General features: G+C 38.4%; 1 protein-coding gene across 2 annotated transcripts in view; it reads left to right on the forward strand.

Annotated features, from left to right (window-relative positions):
• cav1 (caveolin 1) overlaps positions 1 to 7,715 on the forward strand; it is a 15,000-nt gene extending 7,285 nt beyond the window's left edge. Inside the window, exons 3-4 of one of the 2 annotated variants that reach the window (XR_013844901.1) lie at positions 5,098 to 6,438; positions 6,475 to 7,715. Coding sequence is in view for 1 of the 2 variants with exons in the window: in XM_080028641.1 (XP_079884767.1) it covers positions 5,098 to 5,439 (342 nt within the window). In the remaining variant the exon portion in view is untranslated. Of the gene's footprint in view, positions 1 to 5,097 lie in introns of both variants that reach the window. The other variant, XM_080028641.1, reaches the window with a different exon arrangement.
• Positions 7,716 to 11,504: the final 3,789 nt, after the last annotated feature.

Consider the following 11,504-nt stretch of genomic DNA (forward strand, 5'->3'; position numbering starts at 1 on the left):
GTAACTGCAAACTGTAAAGCTCTAAAATAACCACAATACAAAAAAATTATTTAAATTTCTATATTTAACATATTGCAATTTTTTTAAATATTAACATCAGCATGTATGTGTTCCTTAGCAACATAGTAAGTTAATTCAGCTTCTGTCTCAAAAAACATGGTGCAGTGACACTTTAAGGGGATAATGTGTTTTATCGATGATGGTATAGTACAGTATATATATGTATTGTATTGGTCGGGGTCCTTTACGCGTATGTTGGAGTTATTAACTTAATGGATTTGATTTGGTTGAGCAAAAATAAAGAGAGAGACCACTCCAAATGTTCAGTGTCTCTCGTTTTACTATTGATAGGCGTATGTTTGAGTAGATTGAACATTTTGGTTTTATAATATAAACTACTGACAACATTTCTACCAAATTCCAATAAATTATTTTGTAATTAAGCGCATTTTCAATAAGTCATGTTGAGATGAAGATTGACGAAAAATCCAGACTGGTCTCTTAATTTTTTCCAGAGCGGTATTTGTCTTAAGAGTTGTATTGTTTTTATAAAAAGTATTTGGCTAATGAACGTCTTTCTAAAATCTAGTCAAATACATATCAAGTGGCGAAAGAGAGCATACTGAAACTGGGCAAAGGCTTTTCCTGTCTGTGTGTGCTTTATAGAAGAATAAAAGGCCAGTGTAAACATGTCAGGTTATAGTTTTACAGGGGGAAGTGTGCATGACTGGCCTGGCCAAGTACCCCATTAAACCATAAAATGTGTTTTTTTTAACTATTTAAACTAATGAAATGGTTAATTGGCAGGTCGCCTTAGGACAGGGTCAAGCTGTCCCGCTTAATATTGTGATAGACAGATATGAAAGTGGTGTCAAAATTTGGGAAACAAAGCAATTAACATGTTTTGTAGTTTAATTCACTTAAAACCATTAAAATATCTTTATTTTAACATCCATATATGGTATTACAAACTAGAATTATTATAATGTATTCCATAATCGTATTGGCTTACTGTTTGAAGTCATCATTTTATACAGCTCTGAAAAAAATGAAGAGACCAGTCTGGATTTTTCTTGAATCTTCATCTCTACATTACTTATTGAACATGCTCTTAATGACAACAAATGTATTAGAATTTGGTACAAATGTTGTCAGTAGTTTAAAGTATAAAACCAAAATGTTCATTCTACTCAAACACATGCCTATAAATAGTCAAACGAGAGACACTGAACATTTGGAGTGGTCTCTTCATTTTTTCCAGAGCTGTATATGAAAAATATGTATATTTTCAGAGATTTTAAACGGTAAAAGTAAATCATAGTGTGCTTTTCTCTGTGTGTGTGTGTGTGTGTGTGTGTGGGAATTGGATAGTACTGTATCTCACTTGGGAATGAGACATTTAACTTTTTCCATTGCATACATTGTCATTGTGAGTGACACAACTGAATAATATTGGTTATGACTTAGTGACATTGCAGCCATTAGCCCTCAGTGGCCCAGCTGCTCTGTTAGACGAGACACAGTTGGCAAGTTACTGTAACATAAATATTGACTCAGGAGACTGTGGAGAGAGAGAGAGAGAGAGAGAGAGATGGAGAGAGAGAGCGAGAGATTGAGAGAGGGAGGGAGAGAGAGAGGGAGAGAGAGGGAAACACAACAAGAGAGAGAGAGATTTAAAATCAAGTTGTTTTACCGCTCTTAAACCATTTACTTTTAAAAGTTTGACATTACAAGTGTGTGTGTGTGTGTGTGTGAGAGAGAGAGAGAGGGAGGGGGAGAGAAAGAGAGAGAGGGAGAGAGAGAAGGAGAGGGAGAGATGGAGGGAGAGAGACATTTTTAGATTTCAAATCACCTTTTTTTACCGCTCTTAAACCATTTACTTTTAAAAGTTAGACATTTCAAGTGTGAGTGTGTGTGTGTGTGTGTGTGTGTGCGTGTGTGTGTGTGTGTGTGTGTGTGTGTATGTGAGAGAGCGAGAGAGAGAGAGAGAGAGAGAGAGAGAGAGAGAGAGAGACACTAAATTGTACTTAGAGTGGGTGTGCTCAGCTGCCACTTTTCCTCTCTGCGCCTTATTAAACAGCACTTGTCAGGTCACGGTCACCTGCACAGATTGTCCCAGTTAAAAGCCTTTGAGAGAGATTTGTTTATAGTAGAAGGAAGTGCTACAGTATGTTCCTGTTAATCTGGATGGGAGGTGGATGGGTAGACTGACACCGCCCGCCTACCTTCTTTCGCTCAGTTTTCATTTCCCTTCTGTATTCAGGCTGGGTCTGCGGTGTATACTTATCGGGTTTTCTCTTTTACTGGTCCAATCAGCGAACAGAGGGAGTGGCTGAGAACAATGACGTTGAGGTTGTGCGCTTGTTTCAATTGTGGTCAGAAACCGCCGTATGACGTCACAACCAAATGTTACGCGATTGGTTGGCAGATCCAGAGTGGCACTGGGCAGATCCAATAGTTTTAAACTTTAACAGACACCCGCCTTCAAGTGAGTGTAGGTTTGTCAATTGAGCGATTCCAGACCTTCTGTACAAATGCAAGGAAGTACGATGGTCTGGTAGGATCAGGCTAAGGAGGAGAGGCACCACCAAAAATCAGCTGTCAATCAACCAGACATTGTGGGCGAAATGTGTATGTTTTTGGGTTTTCTTGGGATTTGGGTCCAATTGTGGTGTCTGTAACTGTGCACTACCTTATGTTTATTCTACAGAAAAAATCTATTTGAATGAGCTCACCTCCTGGCCACTATACAGACAGACGTACCACACAGCCAGTGTTTACTAAAGCAGATGTAAAAGCTTCTATAAATGGATTTTGACCCTGATAATTGTTTAGATATCATACTGTGACTTGGTGTCTTAGTATAGTCTACTTTATTTGGTCTGGACTTTCAGACTTTTCCATTTGATTCTATCTATCTATCTATCTATCTATCTATCTATCTATCTATCTATCTATCTATCTATCTATCTATCTATCTATCTATCTATCTATCTATCTATCTATCTATCTATCTATCTATCTATCTATCTATCTATCTATCTATCTATCTATCTATCTATCTATCTATCTATCTATCTATCTATCTATGTGTGTGTGTGCGTGCATGCGTGTGTGCGCACATAAGTGCGTGCATGCGTGTGTGTGTAGTGCTGAGTGTTTTGGGCGTGGCAGTGTGTTTGGTGGGTAGACTATGTACCAGTCACTGAGATGGGAGATGTAAATCTAGTCAGGAATCCGAGGCTCCGTCTCTGCAGGCTGAGTATAAACAGGGAGTGAAGCAGCTGATTTATGTGGAAATAATGCGTTCAGATTTTGGTTCAACACCATATTGGGGCCGTTGTGAAATACTTAACAATCTGAATGTGGTGCTGATGAGAGGTCACTTTTGGGATTACATTACATTACATTTTATTTAGCTGATGCTTTTATCCAAAGCTACTTCCATTAAGTGCATTTAACCATTAAGGTACAAACTCAGAACAACAAGTATGTGATGGTTACTAGTGTTTTTGTTTTCACTTTGGGATACTTAAAAACATATTTTCCTACATACCTTTCCTTCACATTTTAAAAGTTCTCAGTGCATTTGTCAAATCATTTTATTTCTGTACATGACTAAACTATAGCTCATCTGCATTGCTATTACTTTATTGTGTTTTAATTTTTTTATGTATCTCATATGTTGTTATTTTATAATGTGTTCTACGCCTGTGCGGGACTTAGGTCAGCTGATGTTGTTTTTAAATGATGACTGAGTTGATATTTTGAAAGATGCCATTGTTGTCTTTCTCCTCTTCTAGTGGAGCAGATAAGTGCTACAATCTTTCAAGTTGTGATACAAGCGTGAAAACTGGCATGAGCAGTCTCCATGGGTCACTTGACAAGAAAATTCCCGGAGACAATGAAATGAATTTTTTTTTAAATAAAAAAACACCAATACATTTCCATGAGAGTTTTTCAAATTCACAATTTCAAATGTCTCTGACAATGTTCGTGTCAAGTGACCCATGGAGACTGCTCATGCCAATTTTCAGGCTTGTATCATTGTAGTGGGAAATATTGCATATTATATATCTCTGGACTCAGATATGGAATGCTTACTTAACCATTGTTTTATATAGACTCATAAGTGTAATTGAATATATTGCATGTTGTTTGTGACTCTAGAAACTGAAATGTAGATTATCCAACGACCACTCGGACAGCCACGCCTATGGTTAACTTATGCACAATTACTCTGTCTGTTCTTCTATTGTCCTATGCTCAAACTCCTCCTATGGTTATCTCAAAACTCCTCCTATGGTTATCTATACAATTAGTCTGTCTTTCGGTCGAAAAGCAATGTGCTTAAGTATCCGTCTCTTCAACGAAACGGGGCTCACTCTTGCAACATACTTACATGTGTCTGTATCAGTGGCCTCTCCGCGGAGATCCTTGCTGTATGATTGAATAAAACCTAATGCTACTATTAACGTATCACTATTGCTTAATTTTCCTATTACAATCATCAACTGAAAGATTCTGAGGAAAATAAGCATTTAGCCGCTCCACTATACCTTGAGCAGACAGTTGCTTCTGTTTATTATTTACTTGGCTTGGCTCACCCATTCTCAGAAATGGTTTTTATTCTTAATGAGTATGAGTATGACCATAGAGCTTGATCATATACTCATACTCGTTACAGTAACAGCACCTGTTAGAAAACCTGACAGACTGTGTGATTTCTTAATATCAGATGTGAATGACTTTAAAAAATCAGGAGTGTATTCCATCATATGTCCGGAGTGAAATGTGTGTTACTAATGGTGCGTTCTAGACAAGTCAGATGTGGAAAGAGTTTGTAATTTCCGATTTCCGACCTCAAAGTCAGGGTCCGTCTTTAAACAGCGTTCCAGTCGTATTTTCCTAGTAGGAAGTGGACTGAATTGGCGTACTATTTATAGACCCAGTAATAAATACAGAAGGCTTACCTCATGTAGATGCGTTTACAGTGTTGTTGTAATTCCTCAGAATTCCTCATGGGGGCCACTGATTTAAATACGTTTAAAATCCACTAACCATTCCCCTCTCTCTCTCTCTCTCTGGTTCCTCCAGGTAGACTTTGAGGATGTGATTGCAGAGCCTGCAGGGACCTACAGCTTTGACGGTGTGTGGAAGGCCAGTTTCACCACCTTCACCGTGACTAAGTACTGGTGCTACCGGCTGCTGACGGCTCTGGTCGGCATCCCTCTGGCCCTCATCTGGGGCATATTCTTCGCCATCTTGTCCTTTATCCACATCTGGGCGGTTGTGCCGTGCATCAAGAGCTACCTGATCGAAATCCACTGTGTGTCCCGCGTCTACTCAATCTGCGTGCATACCTTCTGCGACCCGTTATTCGAGGCCATGGGCAAATGTTTCAGCAGTGTCCGAATCCGTACAGTCAAGGAGGTGTAGAAATGTCCACCATGTTCGCAATGAAGAGGATGATTTAGGATTAATATGAGTAAAAGAGAGGGGGAGGGAGAAATGGGAGGGGCTTAGAGCAACACACACAAAAGAAATGGCGGGAGATGTCAAAAGACGAAGAAAAATGGAAAAAAATCCATTCGAAGATCGAAGTGAGACTTTTCCCAGAGCTGGTTTGGAGATTGGTTTGGAAGTAAAGGGGCCTTTTTTTCACCAGCTGTTGTTGTTTTCTCTATGCAGTGTTGGGTGGGCACAGGAAAAAATCAAAAATGGTCGTTCTTCCAGGGGGGGTTTATTTTGTTTTAGTTTTTTTTGTTTGTGTTCTCTAGTTTTTTTTTTAAAAATTCATCACTGTCTCAACTTTGTCAAGCAAACAATATATATTTTTTTCAGATTTTTTTTTTTGCCACACGATTCCTTCCATCTGTCACGTTTTCTGTTGACGTTTCATGCTTTTCACTTTTTTGATGGAGTTTCATGTGAAGAGGGGATGTCAGGGTGTAACACTGTCTTCTCCCATGCTTAGGGGGTCGCAGCGTTTTCAACATAACGTTTTTTTTCTTTTTCGTTTTGGCCGTTTGTTTGTTCACACGACAACTGTGTTTTAGGGGACTGAAAACTAATGCTTTTGTTCAACCGGATCATGGCTAATGCAAGCCAGGATAACCGAAATATCCTAGAATAATCCCTTATCTTGTTTTTGTGCAACAAAAGGTTCCGGAGTGAAATATTTTGCTACAACAGTGTCCTACAACTAATTGCACCTGAAGGGCTATCTATCTACTACAGAGTTATACCGCCAACTACTGTCCTGGCATGCATACTACAGCGATTAAGGTCCTTTTTGTGGATCTGCGTGTAAGCGAAAGCATATTCAAAACACTGTTGTAGTAAAGTTTTTAACGTGTACGTTCTAAAAAACTTTTTGGAAAAGCTATTTTAGCTAAAAAACTGTGTGTGTGTGTGTGTGTGTGTGTGTGTGTGTGTGTGTGTGTGTGTGTGTGTGTGTGTGTGTTTTTGGAGCCGTTGGGCAGGCCCGGATGGAGGGATGGAGGGGTTGAGAAGGTCAACACAGAGAGAAAGATAGAGAGAGTGAGTGCTGCCAAAATTATGTCTGTCTGACTGACTCAGCACAAACAAAACAAGCCCGACAAGCCCAATCGCCCCTCGCTCTACTGCCCTCCTATGACCCACACACACACACACACACACACACACACACACACACACACACACACACACACACACACACACACACACACACACACACACACACACACACACACACACACACACACACACACACACACACACACACTCCCTTACCCCAGCCCCTCTTTTCACCCATCTGTCCAGCAGTCTGACACACTGAACCTGCCCTCGTTCCTGCATGTACCTTTAGCTGCGTCGCCTTGCCAGCAAACCGCCGTCCTCTCACCCGCCACGCTCGCCACACTTTGCCTTTTGATTTGCATCTAATTCTGCATTTGCTTATTACTATCAATACCCCACATCAGCACCATTATCACCACAATTTCATGAGCGTGTGACAGAGAATGTTGAATGCATTTGAATTTTATGAGAAATTATGATTTTTTAAAATTTTATATACAACATTTTTGTTTCTTTTTCTGACCAACTTTTTTTTTTCTTTTTTTCAAGTGAAGCTCAATACTTTTTTTAAACATGCACATCACCATAGTTCCACAGTGAATGCTTTTTTATTTGTATTTCTTTCTACACTATGAATATGAAGAACTATGCGGGGTTCACTTCCATGCTATTGTTTTAAATATAATGTACTGTATGTATGCAGAGTATGAGACTTTCCAAGCTTACAGTATGGCTTCCATTCCAGTGCACTAACCTATGGGAAAGTAATGTTAGTGTATAGCACTAATAAAAAAATCTCCTTGCTAGTATGCAAAGGTAGTATAGACTCTAGTACTAGCAGTTACTGTACTTTTTGCACACTGCACTTACAGTATAGGATGTGCAGTGTGAAGCGTGTGTGAAGATTTGTCTTGCGCACTTGTGTGGTACTTACACAGGTTAATGCATTGGAATAACACAAATGTGAGGGTTGAATGGGTGATTTTTATGAATGCATTTTTTTTTGCGCCATCTGGTCAGAATTGCTATAAGCACCCTCCCTCTTATTATTTTATTACATTTTTTCAAATTCACCCTGACATTTTGTTTCTACTGCCCCGATTCTTGACTGTGGACACGATGCTTAAAACAGTATCAAAACTGAATTATCCTACCCTTCGATTGGGTGGGTGGGTGGGTGGGAGTAGGGGGGGTTGTGTATTTTTGAGACAATTTAAGCCTTGCTTCAACTGCGTCACCTTTTCAGTCCAACCTGCTGTCTTCACACACGGATGGTTCAATATCATATAGCACCTGTTCTTTTCAATGAGTGTATTTGTTTTTAAAGGTGATATTTTTTTATAAGAAAATATGTTTTTTTTTGTTTGTTTTTTCCTTCCTTGCTTTTTACTGTATAAATATCACGCTGTGCACATTAAAATTTAATATAATCCAGTGTTCATTTGTTTGGTTATTTTATCTACGGGAGCCTTAACCTGTTGTTGGGTGTATGTCCAATGTCCATGTCTTTTAAGAACAAAATTTATCATGAATCAGATGATTAACAACATATGAACAAATACTTCTGTAATAACCTTCAGAATAGTGCTAAGAATTATTATGGAAAGTTTAGTTGATGCAAGTGCTTTAGAAGTTCAGATTTTTGTTTCAGAGTATTGAACAAAAACTAATGTTGAGATCATGTCCATTAAAGATAGTCGTATAGGTGAAATATACAGACGCAAACAGACAAGTTTAGGTCAAATAAACACTTAAATGCACAATGTGGACCTTTATTATTCATAAAAGTATGAAAGAAAACATGTTATGGAAGCAAAATAGTATAAAAAAAAAATCATGAAAATTGACCAGTCCTTGAAAAAACAATATTTTGCCTGCCTTTACTACCCTTAACAGTAGAATTTTTGTTCTTCTTTTCTTGTGACCCTGACTCATACCAAATCTAATTGTGTGATGACTCACAGTAGATATTTGGTGACTGGTTTCATCTGTTCTACTGCAGGAATAAGTGAGCTTGAAGCTTCTTGTGGAAAATATACATAAGAAGAAATGGCAAGAGCAAAAAGAGCTGCAAAAATACTTTCCAACAGCAGCCCTCCTTCCACACCCTGTGTAGTGGTTGTGTGTGTGTGTGTCTGTCTGTGTGTGTGTGTGTGTGTATGTGTGTCTGTGTCCGTGAGACCAAAATGCTTGTGGCGCTACTCACAGGCATTTTATTTATTTATTTACTTATTTATCTGCGGCCCTGGCACAACATTTCCATGGTTACCGGATAAACAAATAAAAACTGTCTGGCACTTTCTATAAGAGCCTGGAATAAGCGTCTTTCGATTGTGATAATTTACACTTAAAAGCAGACACGTTATTATGCAGCCCGGACTCTCAATTCTTAACTGTTTTATTCAACAGTAACATGTTGAGAATGAAGTCAATGTGATTCTTAACAATGGTTCATTGTTGTTTTAATCTATCCAGGGTGATTTTTAAAGGATACAATGGGCACAATAGAACGCTGCCTTCTGCCTTATTTGTTTCAATTTATGGAGGAAATAACTGGAAGTAGCCTGGCTACAATTTAAATCACAGTTAAATGGTCAAAAGTATGTGGACAGCCAAAGCATTACGAACGTTTTGGGCATTTTTCGAAAACCATGGCAGTTAATTTAATCTGCTACTTTTACAGCTATTTCTTTTAAGGGAAGGGTTTCTACAATGTTTTGGAATGAGGCAGCAGTATATTTAATCCAATTCAATTCAATTCAATTCAAACAACTTTATATACCCAATAAGGGCAATTCACCCTGTGTTCCAAATCACATACTCTTTCTTTTCTCTACTCTATATAGGCTACTACAGCTGACCATAAAAAGTCCTTAGTTAGCATGCAATAGGGCAAGCATACAATATGGACAGACTTTTACCTATTTATTTCATCACCTTGAATTGCCTCTTGCTTATATATCCATTGCATTGGTGGTTCAGTTGATGTGACATAACTTCAGCTGTGCAGTGGATTGTGGGTCAGAATTGCGAAGAAAATTAAATTATACCATAAGGGGAGAGAAATCAGCCCGGGGTTTTTAAACACAGGTTTTCAGAAAGGTGAAGGATGTATAAAAAGAAAGAAGGGTTGTTTTTTCCCCTATTTTCTGAGTCTTTAAACACACCATGGACCCATAATAATGTTGGAAAAAAAGCATGGGAAAAAAGTGAAGTTTACATAATAGGCAAGGAAAGGCAAGGCAAGTTTATTTATATAGCCTAGCATAATTCAGACACAAGGCCATTCAAAGTGCTTTACAGGGGCAAGATAAAAATACATAATACACATTATAAAAGTGAATGAATAGAAATAAAACATTTCAAAGTGAATGAATTGAAATAGAACATTTAAATAAAATAAAAATTACAGGTGACTTTTTACATTCTACACTGAGAATCTCAGTCATCCCAGTAACACATGGAAACTGAAAACTCCGAGGGAAGATTTCCAGGGACCAAAGCAGACATCACAGGAGGACGAGAGAACACACCATCGTCCCGGTAACCTCCGTACGGACGATTTGATTGGACGGTGAGCTAATGACAGTGGCCTGATACAACCAGGGTGAGAAGTGACTACCAGATGCTACAGCTCCGGAAGAAGTTAAGAGACCACTTCAAATGTTCAGTCTCTCTTGTTTGACTATCTGGCATATGTTTGAGTAAAATTAACATTTTTATTTTATAATATAAACTACTGATAACATTTCTACCAAATTCACAATAAAAATATTGTCATTTAGAGCATGTTCAATAAGTAGTGTAGAGATGAAGATTCAAGAAATATCCAGAATGGTCTCTTAATTTTATCGGGGGCGGTATAGCTCTAGGCTATTCTGTGTGGTTGCTATGTAAGTTAGCTTGTTCTAAAATACATCATTTAGGGTTCCTTATCTTTACTACAAAATAAAAACTTACCTATTTGGTGAAAAATACAGAACTGATTGCAAATCAATAGATGCATGAATAAATTAAGAATTAATACTTACATTTATTTTAAAAAATCAAAATAATACAAAAAGAAAAAGCACAAACAAAATGCCCAAATTCATTCCCAAATAAGGAAAACATATAACAACATAGTCCACATTAAAACAATTATAAACTTACAAGGAATAAGGAAAGGGAGATGAATAATGGAGCAAATAGTTAAACTGTGTATGTACAAAAGGCTCTGCTGCTCACGTGCAGCGCAGCCTGTCTGCATGCAGCGTCCCCCCGTTGCTAAGCAACCGTTTGGACTCGCGCTCCGTTTATGTGAAGTTCCGAGCCGTTTGTCAGTTCATGTGTGTCTCGCCAAAGTTCGGCTGTGTTTTATGTGTGGCGGCCCGTGTGCGTCACTGACAAAAAGTAAGTAGTGTAGAGAGGACACTGATGTTAGTTTATTTAGGTCATTATTGTTTATTGTTAAGGCTGTGTGCTTGCATGTTAACAGCCGACAGTTATTTATTGTCTGTGTAATAGTGTGCCGTGTGTCAGTTGAGTTTCACTCGTCTTTAAGCTAGTGCTGATATAATTTGGGCAGTTAGTGCATTTGACTGTATTAGAAATATTAGCCACTTTATAGCAGTCTGTTCATTCATGTTATTAATGCAGTGACTGTGTGACTGTGTGTTCTTGCTTAAGTTAATACTGTGACATTATTGCTAATTAGTATTTCCTTTTGTATCTTTCTTTTAGACCACACACACCCCCACACACACACCCCCACACACAAACGCCAACACACACCATATATGCCAATGTAATGCCAACCAAAGAGAATTAAAGTCACTAAACTGGACCACTGCTTCATGTGTCTTATGGGGTTCTAACCGACGCCACCTATACAACACAATCTCCTATACCAACCTATACAGTCCACTACAGTCCACTGGTCCTCACCAACATTTTGGTCC

The sequence above is a fragment of the Ammodytes marinus genome, assembly GCF_949987685.1.
Source record: "Ammodytes marinus genome assembly, chromosome: 5".
NCBI classification, from domain to species: Eukaryota; Metazoa; Chordata; class Actinopteri; order Uranoscopiformes; family Ammodytidae; genus Ammodytes; species Ammodytes marinus.